Source organism: Triturus cristatus, chromosome 4_1, assembly GCF_964204655.1.
Source record: "Triturus cristatus chromosome 4_1, aTriCri1.1, whole genome shotgun sequence".
NCBI lineage: Eukaryota > Metazoa > Chordata > Amphibia > Caudata > Salamandridae > Triturus > Triturus cristatus.
Genome location: NC_140585.1, coordinates 396587971 through 396607960, shown reverse-complemented (window position 1 = coordinate 396607960; position 19990 = coordinate 396587971). Strand labels below are relative to the sequence as shown.

At 41.7% G+C, this 19990-nt stretch overlaps 1 protein-coding gene across 1 annotated transcript in view; it reads right to left on the bottom strand.

Moving 5' to 3' along the window:
* Window positions 1-352: 352 nt before the first annotated feature.
* Window positions 353-19990, bottom strand: part of SULT4A1 (sulfotransferase family 4A member 1) — a 142870-nt gene continuing 123232 nt past the window's right edge. The window contains exons 6-7 of the mRNA XM_085652466.1: window positions 12992-13130; window positions 353-2541 (exon numbers count right to left, since the gene is read on the bottom strand). Of these exons, the coding sequence (XP_085508592.1) occupies window positions 2429-2541; window positions 12992-13130 (252 nt within the window). The 3' untranslated portion in view covers window positions 353-2428. The remainder of the gene's footprint in view (window positions 2542-12991; window positions 13131-19990) is intronic.

The window sequence follows — 19990 nt, the reverse complement described above, 5'->3', positions numbered from 1 at the left end:
TAACTTTATAAATCATGCTGAACGTTTCCAGTGACTTAATGGCTTTAGCATCGCTCTCACTGTCACAAACTGTTTGAAATCTACTAGCCAGGTTCTTCTTGGTCACATGACCAAATCATTTGAAGATCATAACATGGAGGGCATACCAGCTTAAAGAAAGCATTCTCATTACATATTAATGTACTTCTGAGTCCGGAGTACCCTGTGAAAGTCGGAAATTGCTGCATTAAAAGCCGGATATTACTACATTAACAGGCTTCAGGATGTCTTCTCAAAGAGGTCACGTGGTTCCCCAGCATTTCAATTACCAAGAACAAAACCAGCAACACAGTGGATGGAACCTGCTTTTATTAGATAAGCAAGCAAGCACAGAAGTGTACTGTGTACTGCTTGAAATGCAACCACTGTAGATATATAAAAATATGAACACGATTTAAGTTGAAGCCGTTCCACCCAGACATACACTAGGACAATGCTGGCAAGGCACACCATGCTATATAAACCATCGTGTTTGTCTCAATGCATGATACATTGCAGCAGAAATAAGAAAGAGACAAGTCCATCAGAGACGTTTGATGAGCCAGGAAGGAGGGCTGTCAGTATGTGCGTCTTTGCAGCCGGGAAACATATGCACAAATATCATTTTTATTTACCCATTAATACAGAGATTTCACCCAGAGTACAGACAACATTAACGACATATCCCATCATGGAAATACTTCTTCGATGGCCAGTGTTCATTCTTTAAGCATGTTCTGTTGAGTCATATGTTTGAACGCAGGCCTATTATATAAAAATAAAAAATAAGTATACACACACAATGCAACTTGAATTTTGAAAGCAATTCCTTTTTTTCTAGAAGCCGGTCATTGTTTGCAGAAGTGGGGTACTGCATTCTTGAACATTCCCTTCTTAGTGGCCTTTGGTGTTACTGTTTTCGAGCATTTTTAGACATCTGCTGTTAATGAAAGAAAGATGGCTGCCCATGGGAAGTCTTTTCATAGTTTTCTCCACTTTGCTCAGTAGCTGTTGTGGGCCAATGTCACTTTGTCTTCTGTGACTTAGGAGAATACGGAGCAAGGTCCCATAAGGCGGTGATTTTATCATGCAAAATGCTGGTTTATTCTGGGGAAAAAGTGACCATCCTACAATCGCATGCAATAAAACACTCTGCATTTTTCAAGTAATGCTATGCTCCCCATAGAAAGGGTTTGTTTCTTAACTGTGTCCCTGCCACAGATGGTAGCCACTTCTTTCAATTGACGAGCTCCAGGCCCACTCCCACTAAACTGATTGGTTTATAATACATGCTTGTCTGAAATCCACCACTGCATGTAGTAATCACCTCTTACTGGGACGTAGATTTAGTTTTTCTCTTATGGACATCAATTACAGATTTCAAATGCTATGCCTGGCTTACCCTCTTACACTTGGTGACGCCCTTGCTACCTTTGGTTTAACACAGGCCCCTGAAGCCCCTGGGGTGCAGGGAAGCCCCAAATCCTTCATGAGCCCCCATTCAGCTCAAGTCAAATGAATATTGGTGAGATATGGGAGACTCAGGGGCCCCTCATTACATTCTTCAGGGGGCCCGTCATTTTACGTGACGCCAGCAAGAGTCCTATATTCTTTGCACACTTTTCACTCGTGCCCACCACCTAAGTCTTCGGCAACAAACAGAAGGCTGCTGAGTGGCTAAAAGTGGGATCTTAAGTCCCACCTGTGATGTCATCAGGAGTAAAAACATACTCCGCTATTCCTAATATATGGGATGAATAGACGGCTGTATATTCTTGCTGCTCTCAAAGAAATTGGGGACAAACTACCATGTGACTGGGGACGTAGAGTGGTGTCTATGGCTAGAACTGCACCCATGAATTGAATCAACTCCAAAACATGACCATGCCTGCTGGAGCTTACACAGTCATTAAAGGACGTCCCATTGCTCTTTGTAACCACTTTCAATTGGGATTGGAGTTCCAGTCGCAAAATGTTAAAAACCACTTCAGCATCTTAGCCCTGAGATACTTTTAATATACAGTTTTGGCCTTTTAAGGAATTCTCTTAATTGAGCTTTTTGGCTTTAGTTTAATATATCTTTAGTTACAATCACTAAAAAGTTCAAAACGTATTTTTGGGGACATACATTCTACTTGCATAAAGACATGAAGCATACAGTATACTTTTATTGTACATTCATAAACAGCTGCGGATATTCGTATAGCAATAAATTTATGAAGGCAGCTTAATAACTGGAATAATAAAGGAGAAGCAGCTGTTTATGACTGTGAACAACAACATATTCCTATCGTTTGCTTTGTTATAGTGTCACACCGAAAAGCTATTGTACTTTACTGAGCAGGTAATAAACAGACGCATAAGGCATTTCTAGCTTATAAGTGGGAACTCAATGTGTGCAGTTTTTTTTTTACAAACTGAAGTCAAATGTGAGGTCAGACTTCCCCATCTTCTGTTTATACACAAAATCAAACTTCTCATTCATGGATACAGTGAAGATGTCCTTCCACAGTCCAACTCGTCCTGAAATGTGTAAAAAAAGAAAAAGAAAATACATAGTCACACTCAGATATCCTGTTGCCATCTTCATTTTCTGCACCACAATTATTCTACCTTTATCCAGCTACAGTCTTTCCAGCAGGACAAACTCATTGAGGAAAACCAAGGGAAATAAGAGGTGAGGCAGGCGAATTCGATCTAGACTCATTAAGTGGTAAATGGCAAGCCAAGTACTGAATGCCCTGCTTTGGAAAACCAATATTATTTAGGAATCATTACGATAGAAATTATGTTTGTAAAAAAAGAATTCAGATTTTCCACACATGGTCTGTAAAGGCTCCAGGGCATTCTTTTCAAGTGTGCGCCAAGTTCATATCCGATCACACACTTAGATTCTATCGTTGAATTAATCTGGGTTAAGTTCATGTCTTGCCACATAATGGAGTGACTCAGAGGTTGGGCTGAGGTATGATGTGCAACAAGGTGTTACATTCAGGTTCTGGTTGGCTTAGTGTTTTATTGAGATGGAAAGGTACATGGTGGCACAATGGTCCCAATTCACACAACGATCTGCACCTAAAGAGTTCCACCCTTGCATGGGTGTAGAGTTAGATATGTTGGTTATTGTCAATACTTTTCAGAATTGCGTCTGGCAGCGGCATCAGCCCCAGGTTTCTTGACACACTTCGGGGAAACTTTTGTGAATTACCGTTCTCGCCAGTACGCTAGCATTTCCGCCTCTTTATTGTATGAGTTGTAAAATTAGGTACGCTAAAATGCCAACACTTCGGTGCAATGTCACTTTGTCTCCTCAAGGAAAAGGTTTTTACCCATGGAGCAACCTCTTTTCCTCCACTCCCACCAGTTTTGAAAGAGATAGATTCCCATTCCATCCCTGGAAAGGAATTTACTTCTGATCTTTTCAGGAATACATCTCCTAGAATTTCTGGTGTGGGAAGGGGGTAGAGAGAAATATGATGTGCTCTCAAACCGATAAGGCAAAATCTGTCCTAATTTTGTGATATTAGGGATCAGTAAATCCCAGTCCAGGGGCAGAAAGTGCATCCATTTTATGGACCAGTAAATCCCAGTACAGATGTAGAACGTGCATCCATATGATTGACGTGTACATCCCAGTCCAGGGGTAGGAAGTGTCTCCACTTCTACCCCAGGGCTGGGATTTACTCGTCCATAATATCACAAAATTGGACTCTGGCATTAGGGGTTATTAAAGGGATTTGCAAACCTTAGAGAATATTTGCAGGCCTTAGACCATCTTTTGTGAATATCTTGCACTAATAAATCCAGCAATTTCCGTGTGTAAGACACACTTACAAGCACAAATGGCTTCGGGGAAGAGGCCCAATATAGATTTAGAAAGGGACAAACGGCCTAACATGTTTGTCCAAGTTGGGATGCTTTTGCTATCAAATGGAGTTTGTTGAATAGTTCTGTACAAAATCAGAGAGCAGTCAGATCTGGTTCACATCAAGTATCATCAACAATGCACTGACGATTCTTTCCCTTTCCGAGGACCAAGATAACATGTTTAATGTTTTACAACTTGGCAAACGTCACCCACCTTATTTCAGGTTTGAATCATGCAACAGTTTTGTTTTGTAGAAAACAGAAAAGCAAAAGGAATCCCCAGCTTTCACATCAACCCAGTGAAATCTTCGAGGCAAAAGAATCAATGAGCTAAAAGAAAAAACAAATTAATAACGAAAACCAAATAAAAGATTACTTGCAAATAATAATGATGATAATAAAAATGATAATAATCATAATAATAATAATATAAAAACTGAAAAGATTATGAGTGAATAGTGTACACAACTTTAGTGAATATCAAGTGCTACCAGCAGTTTCCATCAGGTAGAAAACACTTATCATTACATATTGGTGCTGTACATAATAATACATCATCCTGAAAGTTCAAGTTAACCCTACACAAATAAAAAAAGATGTACATACACACAAAAAAACTTTACTTGTTTTATAATTGGGATGTGTTGGTAATTTAACATAAAAGTCAAACACCTGGAGGACAGCTTGAGACAACTGACTAGAACATTCTGGAAAGCTTTCGCTGTAGAGGTGAGGTACCTTAAAAGCATAAATCCTATGACACAAACTCTGTACCTTAAAATAGTTCAGGTGCATGGCCATTTAAGCCAGTAAATACTTTTGTTTCTTTAACCATAAGCTTGCTTCTACAGGTAGCACGACCGTCTGAACTCCAGAAGAAAGCTGGGTAGGTTCAGATCAGAGGAAGCCTTATATTCCTGATGATCAGTTCCTGTATCATGTCTCCAGGCACAAGTCATGCTCAAACATGAGCCCACACACACTGCTTAATTTCAGCCGGTGGTTTCCGGCACCGGCACTAAATAACAGTCCACCACTTGGTGATGCGGTCTCTCTAATTTTGAGAGGAGCACAACAATAGTGTTTAACAGGGGCGGCTCCTCCGCAATGGCAGAGGAGCGTCACCCCACTGGCTCAGAGCCAGCAGCAAAAAAATAAAACGATATTTCATTATCATTTTTTTTTAAGCCGCTGGCTTAGCCAGCCTGTACAGGGAGGGGTGGGGCTGGGGCATGGGAAGGGGGCGGAGAAGTGCTAAATGCACTCGCTAAGTGCTTGTGTGTGTTTGCCCGGCCATCTCAGACCGACCAAATCACACATGCGCACTTAGGTTTCTCTAACCCGGCTGTATTGAACAGCCGGGTTAGAGAAACCCCACAGACTCCTTGACTTGAGCGGAGGGTCTTTCCGGTCTGCTCAGGCCAATCCCCCCCCTGCAGCAGCTCGGGAATGAAAGGGAGTCTGACGTAGTCACAGTGTCTGCTGGGACAAGGAAGTCTCAGCACCGAGACACAATGCGGGGGGCGGCCCGCAGCAGGTAAGTACAACTTAAATTTTGTTATTATTATTATTAAAGTCCCCTGCTACCATGTGCCCATCCCGTGCTCCCTCTCCCACACCCCAAGCACTCTCCCCCTGCCCTACCACTTTTTGTATGTGGCGGCAGCTACTGGCGTTTAATACTTTAATGTTGTACATTAAAGATGAATAATACCTGCAACCCACGTCAATCTTATAGGTGTGGGTGGCCTCAAATAGTGTGAATTGTCACACTGGTAGGAGTGCGATGGGTCGTACTTATGATGGTATGTCATTGACAGTGCTGGTAGGGGCAATGGATGGTGCAAGCTGCAGTGGCCTCTTGAGAAAGGCATTAACCTTTACAAATTAAGCACTGCGGGCCATAAAAAAGTACTTATGTGGTCAAAGACACATGTGACATTCTTCTTCTATGTTTATCTAACTCTGAGGATTATGAGCATTAATCAGATGAACATTTCCAATTTGTGTCAGTGCTGTGCACCAGCTGGAGCTAGCTACTTGAAGAGTAAAGATGTGCTGAAGCGAATCAGAGTATCCTCTTTCTTCAACCAGGGCAGTGTTTGATGTCACAACCACACTATTCATCAAAATACTTTTTTCTCTTTTCCTCCTATTTTTTCAGGATTACTATATGCACTGTGGCAGGATGTGGGAAATATGCGTTCTGGAGCATGGAGAGGCAAGGTGCCTTCATGTGATTGACAACGTCTCAAGCAAATTGACAGGTGTAACCTTGCATCAGTGAGCGACCTGCAGGGCCGGACTGGTCATTCTGGGCACCAGGCAATCCCCCGGTAGGCTGAATGGGGAGGGGGGCCGGTTCTGCTGTTGGGGCCGATTTGGACCCCGGTCGGTCCAAATCGGCCCCAACAACAGAACACAGTGAGTGAGCGACCACCATTTACTTACATTATTTATGGCCAAATCGGGCCGCCTGGCTGTCTGACTGAGGCGGCGGCCTGGTGATGACTGTGAGCACAAAAATGCTTGCTGGTGCTCCGACGCGTGTGACGTGTCCGCCGATTTTCATTGCAGGGCAGGCAGGCTCTATGATCAGGAGGCAGGCCGCCCGCCCTACTCATTATAATTTATTAAACAAACAACACCACCTGACCTGTCACCTGACCATGATGATCATTGATGATCATAGAGCCTGCTTGATAATGGCGCGCGCAGCGCGTAGATGTCACCGCCTCCGCGTCTGCGCTCCTGTTTTTTTTTAGGGTTTGGTGAGGGTCTGCTGCCTGGTAGAGTGGTAGTGAGGATCAGGGGGCAAGGCTCATCAGGGGCTCATGTGCATTGGGGAAAAAGTGCGCGTGACCACACACTGACTCTAAGCCTAGGCGGGGTCGAGGCCGGCTGAGGCATTTCAGAGGCCAGAAGGAGACAGGGACTGGAAAGCGAGCGGCTGCTCAGCACCCCATAATCTAATTCCCCCTGTCTGCCAGTGCCGCACGCAGGTGAGTGCTATGCTATTTGTTCCTTCCTGGCCAGATCTGTTGATTTATGGGTGGCGTGGTGGCACTGTAGTGTCTGGGCAGTGGGCCTGGGCATTGGGCCGGGGGGCGCGACTCGCGACTGGGCTGGGGCAGACCAGAAATTTCAAAGGCAAAAGGGGCCTAAGGAAGGAAGGGGCAAGGGGGCTACTACTAGGCCCCGGCCCGGTTCCGCAGCACAGTGGCACTGCACTGGCTTTAGTTTGTTGTTGTCGCTTGCTTAATTTGAATGTGAGCAGGGAGCGAGGTGGTGGCTGGCCTCAGGCTCAGGCCTGGCAGTGCACCCAGAACGGGTTTATGATTATCGCCTACTGCCTGACACGCGATGTGGAGCCCGGCCCTGACACTGAAAGCCGCAGGACTGAGTGACTGTGCAGCGCTGATTGACAGTCTAGTTCACGGTGCGATGTGCGTCCCCTTTCTCTTTCCTCTCCTTTCTTTTATTTGCTCCCCTGTGAAATGGATCCAAAAAAGAAAAAACACTTTTGCTGGAAATGTCGTATTTTTCTGTTATTTTATTTCCAAGGTGCATCATATAAAAGGTTAAAAATATGATAAAATAACTAAATAAAGTAAGACAGAGTGGTAGAAAACTGGCCAGATTGATTTTATTTACACCCAAACACATTAGCATCACTTTTACAGAGTTTGCCAGTGAAGCGCTATTTTTGTTTTCCCTGGGCTTGCAACTAGTACACCACTCCTGGAGGTACTGCAATGTGTGGATTGGAATGTGTACTGCGGCTCTGCGTCCAGGGATGTGGTCTTTTTACCATACTGCCTACGTCTTGTAAGGATATAAGCAATGGACATTGAAATGGGTCCATTCAGGCCCCTGTAGTCATGTCCTCAACTTTTCAGGCAAAAGCACTCCCTGATTTCTGAATAGAGAGTGTAAAGGCGCTAAGCTAACCATGTTGTTTCTGCTTACATTTCACATGGTTTGCTAATTTTGCATTCCCTATGAGTGTTTGCTTTTCCAGGATGTTGTTACTGTTTTTTTAGGCCACATATTGCTCTTGTCTAGTGCGTCATTTAAATTGAGCCGCATCCAGGTGTTTATAGCTGACAACAATTGGGTTGTAATTGAAGGCAGTGTGAGCTTTTCTCAGTGGGGCAGTATGGAGTTCAGTGGAGGAGAGATTGGGGCACTATGACCAGAGCTGCTGAATTTGGACCTGGTGAACCAGCTTCAACCTTAATAACCAGTCCATCAGACCACTCTCTTGAGAGAGCACAATCCCATGCTAGACCTTAGAAGGCATCGCAAGACCTTAGAAGCCCTGGTGTCTTAGCACCAGCAGGTGGACCCTAGCAGTGGCAAGTGTGGTTTAACCTTCAAGGCTTGTCCACCACAATCCATACTGAAGGTCACCTCCAGTCTTGCGGGCAGGCCTATGAAGCAGCACACCCTAGAACAACAGTGACTCTGTGCAATGATGTTTAATTGTAATAGTTGGTAACAACTCACAAAAACCATGGTCAACAGCATTTAAAGAGTTGCCATTTTTAAAGTATGCTTTATGGGCTAAAGGATTGCCACATATCTCCTCTTCTCTGTAGTTTTTTAATGTCCCATGTTTGGTCAATGACGAGCATCACCTTTTTTATTGCGTACATCATGAAAGTTTCTTGATTGTTACTTTTTACTTTATGATTCAAGTTGAACCTTTACGAGCATCAACATTCTACTCACATTTATCGCACTTAAGATAATTCACTTTCTGTCTCTTCCTCTAGGTACTATTGACCTTAACTTCAGGGTATTTACTCTGACTACCTAAATTGGTAAATATCCAATTTATGCACAGTTCTTAGGTCGTGAACAAAGCCCAACGACCCTTCATGGGCGAACACCGGGCTGAAACATGTCGACCATAGTGCGGTGGACTGATAAGTAGCCCTCGCTGCACTTAACTTTTTTTATATAGTTTTCCCATACACCAGACAGAATAAAATTGTTATTTTTGGCCAGTATGAGGATCACTTTTTAAAGGAGCACCACACCTCACTTTTCACTCACTTTTTGATTTCTGATCACTACTGAAAAACCAGTGGTTCCCTCCAGGTGGAGGAAGCATAAAAAGAGACCCTATGATGATGCTGTCACGCACATAACAAAGGCGGAGAACCAAGATATACCGCCGCACGAGCTACCTGCGTGAATGAGGGTTTTTTAAGTACTCCATTCGAAGTACTGATGGATAGAACATAATGGACCCTGGTGGCAGGTACAAGTGATCCATTCCCCCTTTTGATTTTTGATTATATAATAGGAAGCTGAATGGATCAAAATCACTTCTTACTCCCCCAATCCCTGACTTGAATAAAAATACGTTTGAGCTTTAAACAATTTATTAGTTTAAATGGTTAGATCATGCAGCAGATCTTGCATTATGAGGCAAATACGGCAGAGCCATGATTATATAGAAAACATTTGCAAACTATGATATTTTGCCATTCGTGTTTGAACTGCTGTTGTGGAAAAATGGAGATGTGCTGATGACAGAAACTCCATGGCTCGGCGACAAATGGCTTGTGCTTCAAAATTTTATCGTATTTGGGACATTCTGTGATTAGAAGCATATCTCACTTTGTGAATGTATTTTAATGTCAATAACTCATTATAACCTTAAATAATCATGTGTATCCATTGGTTGATTAAACTGGGCAGTGAAATGCCAAACAAATACTAAAAATTGGGATGTTTGCGCATTCTTGCCACACCTCTGGCTCTGCCCACTGATCCAATCCTTGGGTTATACCAACCCTCTGATTCTCCGCCCACAGTTCCCCTACTTTTTTTCCCCCACTTGGTAACCTGGTGCTCTTTAAGGTCATCATCTACTATTTACTGTGCTTTGAAAGTTGATACAATTGAATATGTAATGAAAAATGTGCTGTAAAATTCATCGTTTTGGTCTGTTTTCCAATTTTTTTGTGGGGGGAAACCCATCCACGACACTCTATTCTATGACACTCCACTCTACTCTAAGGCATTCACCTCAACGCTGCACCACTCTACTCTATGCCACTCCTCTCTACTCCACTCTATGCCACTCCATTCTACACCATACCACTATACACCACTCCATGCCACACCACTCTACACCAGTCTACTTTACAATACTTCTCTCTACTCTACTTCACTCCAAACAATGGCACTCTATGCCACTCCACACAATGGCATGCTAAGCTGCTCCACTTTACACCACTCTACTCTAGTCACTTCACTCTACCCCACTCCATCCTATGCCACTCCACGCAACTCTACTGTACTCTACGTAAGTCCATGCCACTCTGTTCTATGTCAATCTACTATATACCACTCCACTCTATTCTATGCCACTCTAATACACTGCATGCCACTCTACTTTTTGCTACTATACTGTACAACACGCTACGGTGTTCCACTTCACTATACGCCAGTCCACTCTAATCTATGCCACTCTACCCTACGTCACTCCATTCTACACCACTTCATTCTGCGCCACTCCACTCCACTGCATGCTAGTCTACATCACTCCACCCGCGCCATGCCTGTATATGCCACGCCACTCTAGCCACTCTACCCCACTCTCCTCTATGACACTCTCCTCTATGACACTCTACTCTACATCATGCCACTAACGTTTAGCCAGGCTGCTGTACAGCAGAGCTCAAAGACATTGGCAAAGTCAATAGCTCTCACATAGGTGAGACCTATTGGCTTTGCCAATGCCTATTTTCTGTTGCTGCATGATTTTTATAATAGTCAAAGGCACTCTGATCTTCTCCTATTGTTACTTTGTGATTAAATTGGTCTTTGTTTTGACAGACTAGATGTAACATGCTACTGTGGTTCAGTTGCCCTTGAGTAATGCAAAGTGTAATCTCTTGGTAAATGCACAGTGTATTTCTGCCACCGGACCCAAATGGCTTGTGCTTCAAAATTTTATCGTATTTGGGACATTCTGTGATTAGAAGCATATCTCACTTTGTGAATGTATTTTAATGTCAATAACTCATTATAACCTTAAATAATCATGTGTATCCAATGCAAAGTGTAATCTCTTGGTAAATGCACAGTGTATTTCTGCCACCGGACCCAAATGGCTTGTGCTTCAAAATTTTATCGTATTTGGGACATTCTGTGATTAGAAGCATATCTCACTTTGTGAATGTATTTTAATGTCAATAACTCATTATAACCTTAAATAATCATGTAAGTAATGTAAGTAAGTAATGCAAAGTGTAATCTCTTGGTAAATGCACAGTGTATTTCTGCCACCGGACCCATTTCTAGTGCATTTTGTGTAATCATGGAAACCTTTGATATGATATAGAGAGTAAGCAGAGAGATACAGGGACACCAACCCATGAAAACTATGGTAGCTGAAAACAGTAAAAATAACCTCAGACAAAGGTATTTACTTGGCAGATTGTAGGTTCCTTCAACTGCTGCAGCTGTCTCCCACTAAATAAAGACCTCAGTGGAGTTTTTTATTGTTGCATTTACATATTTCACGTGTTGTACCTAAGCTTTGTTTATTCAGACATTTAGGTGTACATAAGACTAATAAAACAATATTTTGCTAAGTACATCCTTGTGAATTAGACTTACCTTAGCTTTCCTACATGATATGAACTGACCAACTAAACCACCTTAACGTGAAAGAAGATAATACGAGGATTTCCAGGATAAATGTTGGTACATGGGTTTAGGTTTTGCAAGGCCCTAACTAAAATGGCTTGTTTGTGCACTGAATTCATCAGCTAAACTAATCACCATAATTTCTTCAAACCACAGGTGGTGCCGAAAGGACGACATGCACATCCAAACATAATTCCGAAATTAATTAAAATTAACAAAACAAGTGTTGCACGGCACCCAGTATTTTCTCTTTATTTAATTTTGTTTGTGACCAGTCTTAATTTTGTTTGTGACCAGTCTTAATTTTGTGTATGACTAGTCTTGTGATCGGTAAACAACAAAGTGTTTTTGCTCCTAATAGGCCTTTGTGAAGTTCATCTTTTTATGCCTCTTTGTGTGTGATTGGGGTTGGGCTGCAAGGTGAGCTGGCATAGAGGAAAGAAGGGTGGTACCACTATGAGTAGATATTCTTTGTGTTACAACCAATGAGTTGGCCGGCTTGGACATATTTCAGAGGTTCTTATGGATGGAGAGGGTCTACACTATCTTTTGGCTCTCATTCTCAATGGTTAAGAGTCTCCTCGCTGGGATATCCAACGGATATTGCTGACACTAACATCTCCTAAAACATTGCCAGAACCAGATTTCTGTGTGCACATGGCAATTTACTTTGCACAGCTGGTTATTAGTTTTTGGCTTGACTTACCACACTTCGCACAAAGCTAATTTCTCGTTTTCATCATTGCACAATTTGTTCCACCACACTTTACCTCATTACACTGTGATTCGCAGATCCAAGAGTTCTTAATTGTAAGCATCTAACTATCTCTTTGATTGTCTCCCTCCACCAATCTGCTGGAAATCATGAAAAATGACAGAAAGTATGAAGTGCTGGAGGTGGCTGTACTCTAAACTTTCCTTAACATTAAAAGTTTGCTTGTCCTGTTTTGCTTACATATAGCGTTTGCCAACGTATGTTAAATGACTGACTGAACTTTAAGCTAATTTACATACATAGAAAGGTATTTTTGACTAATCATCATACAGTCATACAAGACAACTTGAGAAAACATTTGTGAAGTTTGAGAATTCTCAAAATGTGCATCTATTTCCCATCTGTATAAATTGTGTCATTGAACCGCTCATTGAAATTAATGCTTTGCGCCTCCCATTTTACTGGACCTAAATATGGACAATGCTGTTTGGCCATGGTGCTAGTGTGCCGCGGCGGGGATTGATAATTGCATTGGAACTCACTGCTGAACGATGCTGAAGGGTCCTACAGTGAGAGGAGACACAGTAAGGAGGAACCGATTTAACAGCTAAACATTTCAACTGTAAACCTATTTGTTTTAAATATTTTAAACAATTATTCAATTGAACAGTACACAGGACTGAGGACGTTCACTTTGACTTGAGAAACAGTTACACTTACCCCTGCCAATTGGAAGTGCCTCTGCATTGCAACACTGGTCAATGAGTTGGTGACAGTGCTCTACCGTGGACTCAAGCTGAACTTTGTCGTAAGACACTCCCAGGAACCTTACTAACTGTTCGACCATCGTAGGAAGATCCTGTAGAAATAAGATAAGATGCTACTTTTGAAGATCAAAACTCAATAGCTTAGTGATACCCACCAACATACTTAGACACACACACACACACTTACTTCAATAACATTACTTAGAACACCCAAAAAGTAGGCATTTGCTACCAGAGCCAAACATATAAACTGTGCCACTTACCCTTAACGTCAATAATATACACCAGGCATTGCACTGGTTAAAAGGTCAAATAAACTTGTCACTCTAGATGGAGAGTTTTTAAGCTGACTTTCCTATATTGGCAACAATTGGCAGGAGAGTAGGTAATCTAGTAAACTTTGAATTTTTGAAGTATATAAAAGGGTGCTATGTTTTTTGATTTATGAGATAGCCAACATCACCTTTAGTTAGAACCTGCAATGCTGACCAGGGGTCTATGAGATCTGTCAATTTCTCTAAATAGTCAATAGTGAGTTCACATGTCAGTTTAGTATATGTTTCTTTATCATGCAGATGTTTACACACTTCTGTCACATAAATATCGGTATCTAAAGTTACTACATTACACCCTTTCTCTACATGTTTTATGACAAAAGTCATAAAAATTGATTTATGACAATGGATGTATCAGCACATTTGTTCCAAACCTATCATAGCACTTTTGTTAAATACTTCAATCAAATTGAAGTCTTCCTTATATGGAACATTTTATATTTCCGTTTCATCTCCACTGGAGGAACCATAGAAAGCTCTAATCCTAAATTTTGGACTACATCAGTTTTGATTGTTTCTGACCTATCTGTATTAGGTAGAAGAGTAATTATACCCATAAAAGAACTCTGTGATAATTCACTGGGGATAGCTTCCATTTGATCACCAACATCCCATTTATTGGATTCAATATTTTTCTCCTTTCTTATTTCTTCCTTCCTTACTATTTATAATCCTCAAAAACAGCCCTATTTCAAGTACATTCATTTCATCCTCTGACAGTTGTCTTTTAGATAAAATATATACTAAAGAATACCAGAGAGTTCATTTCACTGCCATAAACATGTACAATTCCCAGGCTGTGTTGTTGGGAAACAGGAAAAGACTGTGCACACATTTCTGATCAGTGAGTCACTGTATCAATGCCTGACATGTTAGCCGTAGAATAATCTATGTTATTCTATTCTATTCTAATCTTTGGTGAAAATAATAGCAACAGTCATGAAGTGAGCATAAAGTTAAAAAAAACTTGGGGGGGGGGTGGGGGGGAATGTTCTTCATGACAAAGTACTTCCAGAAAGAATGGTGAATGAATGACACAGACTTCCTACAGGGGAGATAGGAACAATTGGAAGCGTTTTGGCACATGGGAGAATCATACTTTGATAACAAAAGACTGGTTTGCATACAGACTAGAGTGTACTGTGCTGTGGCAAGACTTTGAGCACAATAGATAGCGCCGGCAAACTTAATCCCAACCTCATTTGATTTTTGAGATAGAGTAGTGTCTCATCTGAGCTGGAAGCAGTTACTCAAAGGCAAATAGTAGGTAACCTTAGTATCGTGCATTTTAAGCATTCCCTGTCCTAGCACGACAACCCCAACCCTATTAAACCATTATTAAGGGCCTGACATCTCTAATCCTTATGACCACTGCTCTCTCTAAAGGCTATCTCTACTTGCCAATCTCCCTACTTCTTCAGCTAGATGTAACATAATATTATATCCACATACCCTCACCTTCAGAAATCCTACCATGAAAAAGAACACTTTAGGACACTTCTGTACTGTGCACTACATAACTATACAAAGTCACTCAAACTCACTTAATGCAACGTTTTAAACATGAGTAAGGGTACAATAATTTAAAGTGCATCACTTAACAAAAGTGTATGTTAGACCTGTCATCCTTGGCATTGTTTTCCCCTATCATTTTGCCCTCAGCCCTCCTGTTTTTGTTGACTTTGTTCTACACACTTTACCACTGCTAACCAGTTCTAATGTGCTGTGATCTTTCTCTAAAGAGTCTAAAACATAGTAACATTGGCTTATACCCAATTGGCATATTTAATTTACTTGTAAGTCCAATGTAAAATGGCACTACACGTGACCAGGGCCTGTAAATTAAATGCTTCTAGTGGGCCTGCAGCACTAATTGTGCCACCCACTTAAGTATCACCTTACACATGTCTCAGGCCTGCCTTTGCAGAACCTGTGTGTGCAGTTTGAACTGTCATTTCAACATGTCAAAATAAACCTTTTACCAGGCACAAACTTTCCTTTATAATACATATAAATCACTCCTATGGCAGGCCTTGGACTGCCCAGGGGGCAGGGTGTAATGTATTTGAAAAGATGAACATGTAAGTAAGCATTTGAAAAGAAGAACATTATAAGTTTTACATGTCCTTGTAGTGAAATTCATTTTTCACTATAGATGGAGAGTTTTTGAGCTGAGTTTCCTATATTGGCAACAATTGGACCTGTGGATACTCTGCCAAGAAGAAGGACTGCTGTGCTGTTACAAGGACTGCCACACTGCTGGACTACTGCTTTGAAAGAACTACTGTCCTGTTATGCTGATCTGCTTCCTGTTGCTCTCTTGCCTGGGGAAGAAGAACTTGGCCTCAACCTCATCTTAAACCCAGGACCCCAGAGTGATTCCAAGAGCTAGTCTACTGGCCTCCTGAACCTAGCCTCTGGGACATAATGGTTCCCCAACCAGCTCCTGGACCCAGCTGAAGTGAGTTCCTGACCCCCAGTGCTGTCTCTAAGGTCCTGGACCCTTGGTGTGGCTCGCGGACTCCTAAATCGAGCTTTTGGGCTCTTCACGACAGCAAACGGACCCTTTCACACCAAGACTGAGCTGTTCACATCTAAAATCAGAGTGAGCCGCACCCAGTCTGTCTCTTCCCGCAGCAAGCATTTAACAGCCACGGGGGACTGTGAAGCAACGGCCCGCCCATTTGCGGTGACTGGCATGCTCTACATGCCATGCCAACCCCCATCAGCGACGCTCTCCTTGCTCTCCATGATACTCTCCAATGTAAACGGGACTTAAGGCTCAAAAACTGATTGGATTAGTCGTTTTGGTTGTTTTATTTATTAAACGTTGCTCTATTTTTCTAACTTGGTAGTGGATCTTTTTGTGTGGTGTTTTCACTATTTTACGGTTTGAAATTTTGCTCAAATACTTTACACATTGCCTCTAAGTAAAGCCTGACTGCTCTGTTCCAAGCTGCCATGGGGTTCAGCACAGGTTAATTTGAGGTTTGCTTGTGTCTTACTCTGACCAGAATTTGGGTTGCTGCTTGACCAGGGCTCACACCCCAGCCAACCAACAACCCAATTTCTCACAGTATACCAGAAAGATTCTGAAATGCATCAATTAAGATGCTCTTAAATGAAACAATAGTGCTCCACAGATCCTAATTCTAAATAATCACCATTTCTCCACAACACACAGCATAACTTCATTAATCAGGAAGATGTAAGATTCATGTAAAGGGCTATGCTTTTAAAAAGCAGTTTCACCGATTCAGTACATTTTAAAACTTTTCTTCTAGCAAGCGTAGAAGTATGTTATGCATTGTAACATAAACTTTGCTTGACACCTGTTCTTAATTTGTATACCACATAGCATTTGCTACAGCAGATTTTAAAAACTTTGCAGCACTGTAAATGTTCTGTAGTGATACTCAATCTAAACCATGCCCGGATCGCGCCTGGTGCCAGACCCCATGCTCCTTTTCAGTTCCATTTGCCTCCCGTGTTGAGTTATTAAAGGAACAAACTCTTCCCGCTTAACACATCAGGTAAGAATTCCTCTTGTGTTACTTTGGAGCTTCACTGCATCTTAGACACCTTGAAATGCCAAAAATACATTCTTACCCTCACAAATTACACAATTGGCTCTAACAATCTAAGCAGTTTAGCTGAAACTAATACTCAGGCTAGACAGAATACCATTGCCTGTGCGCTGCTTAATGCTAAAACGTTAATAAAGAACTACATTTAATTTGCAGACTTTTTACATGCCCGCAACCTTGATATTGCATTTATAACAGAAATGTGGGTCAATTCTGCTTCAGGCCCTGATCTGATTTTGGCTATCCCACCAGGGTAATCTATTTTTAGATTGGGACAGAGTCAGTAAGAGGGGCGGAGGATTGGCTATAATTTATCGTGATCAGTTCACTGCCTCCTTCTTCGCAGCACCCACAAATCTCGAATGCGAGGCACTCCTGTTCTAAATAGAGGGAACCAAACATTATACATACAAAGGCTTTCTGCTTATCTCCCCTCTAGTCCCAGATCTTTTTTCACACAGGCCCTTAGACTGCTACTTGAATCAAGTTCAAACTTATAATTTTTTACGGTCTTAGGAGACTATCATTTTTACTTAGAGAACACTGCTGACAAACACTCTGAATTTTTTGTTGATACTGTGGCTATTTTGGGCTTACTAAAACTAGCAGATGCACCAACTCATGCAGCAGACCGCATGTTGGATCGCAAGAGCAGTTATGTTTGAACTTAAAATACCCTGCATACAGTCGGTAGTCAATACTTCCCCCATTGCCATAAAGGGTTGAGCATGGCACAATATTGACTCTTCCCAGCTTAACTTAGTGCTTTCCAAATCTAAGCTATTGTCATCAAAGATCTTGAGTAAGCCATTTCGGACTAATCCATATGGTTAGGCTTGGCGATAAATCTACTTGCGCCAGAAAGAACATATACCAACTAGAGAATTACCCAGCCAGAACCCTGGTTTTCCAATAAACTCAGAGGTTAGAAATAACTCTGCCGGAGACAGGAGTGTAGGTGGAGAAAGAACTATGATCCTCTGGAAAGAGACACTTACGAACAGTCTATTGGTGACTACAAAGCCTTGATCACAAAGGAAAATACTCTGTATTTCACCAATAAGATTGAGACCTCTAAGAACTCTTCTAAAGAACTGTTTAGGACAGTTGCGCAACTTGCCAATCTACCTGAGAAAAATAATACCAACTGTACCCAAGCCTATTGCAATACCCTAGCAGTTTTCTTTCAGGCTAAAGTAGAGGATGTTTATAATACCTTTGCGACAAATATGCTCTTAGCCTTAGAATCTCAGGATGATAATATCTTGCCCATTAGTTCAGAAATACTGTGCTCTTTCTCCTTGCTTTAAAAAAAAAAGCTTTTTATTGACTTGAGTTTTATATAGCGCTGACTAGACCCGAAGGTATCAGAGCACTTTACATGAGGAAAGTTACATGGGTTACAAGTTACACATTGTTACAGAAGATACATCAGTTACAAGTTACATCAGTTGGTTTGTGGCGTGTAGAAGGGTAAGGGGGTAATGTAAAAGGGTAACTGGAGGGAGATAAAGCGGAGAGACAAAGGAAAGTCTGTCCAATATCCGGCTGGGTAGGTGATAGCTGCTTAGCACCTAACAGGTGTTAAGCTTGGACAATTCTACCAAATCAGGTTCTCCTTTGGATCCATGTCCTCCAAAGATTATACATCTAGCACCTGAGATCATAAGTTCTCATCTTGTTAACATCTTTAATTATATGATCAACTCTGGCTACTTCCCCATAGGATGGAAAAGAGCTTCTATACGCCTGCTTTTTAAAAAATGTATTCTTATCCCTCAATATCCTATTAGATGTAGACCCATCTCACATCTCCCATTCCCCACCTAAAATAATGAAAAAATTCAATTAACCTTGAACTTCCCTTGTTTATAGACGTCAATAATCTACTTGATTCCACACAGTTTGAATTTAGGAGCAAACACAGCACCGAGTCGGCACTGATTGTTGCCTGAGAAGATCTAAGAGCAACACTCAACATGGGAGGTAAGGCTGCTCTCATATTATTAGATCTCTCAGCAGCATTCTACACGGTCATTCCTGACCTGTTGATTGACCGTCTTTTTAATATAGACATTAAGGGAACAGCACTTGCTCTCCTGAAATCCTTTTTTTGTTTGAGAGGGAACAAATCATCTCTTTGAACAAATTTTTTCTGATGCTTTCTTCCTGTCTTATGAAGTGCCTCAGGGCTCTTCCCTGTGTCCAACCCTTTTTAATCTTTATGTCACTCCACTGGCTATGCATGTCAAATCTTTTAGATTCTCAGTAATCTCGTATGCTGATGACACACAAATTGTGGTTTCAGTATCTAGCAATCCAGACAATACAGCTGCCAGATTCAAGAGCTGCATGGAGCAAATTGACAACTGGATGAAAACTAATTAACCCAGGGAAAACTAAGGTTCTTCTCCTTGGCAATGACATCTCCTTCTGGACTCCCAGTTGGTGGGCACAAGAACTAGGTATGCTGCCAACCCCAGCAAGGAAAGTCCAGAAACTGGAGGTTCTATTTGACAATAAGCTGTTTTTTGACGATCAGGTCAATGCGGTGACATCTTCAGCCTTCTTCACCTTGAAGATTATTAGGAAAGTATGTCCTTTTATTCCCCCTGACCTTCAGAAATCTATAGTGACCGTTCTTGTCTTATCCAAATTTGATTACTGCAATGCTCTTTTTTTGAACCTGCAGCAAAGACTCTTCCACAAACTTCAAATTCTGCAGAATGCAGCAGCATGTCTGCTATTGGGGGATTTTCTAGACACCAATCAGCCACTCAGGCTTTAGATAAGCTGCACTGACTTCCCATTAAAAAGTTTATCAAATTCAAGGCCCTCTGCATTGCCTTCAAAGCCCTGCTTAACTCGGGCCGTGAATACATTAAACGAAAGTTTACCATGCACCCCCTCTCCAGAGCGCTTCAATACGCTACAGCCAAGTACTTTGTCGTTCCCAAGTTTAAACAAGCTTCCTGGGGTGTCAAAAGTTTCATAACCTGTGTGGCCAAACTATGGAATTCTCTTCCTCTT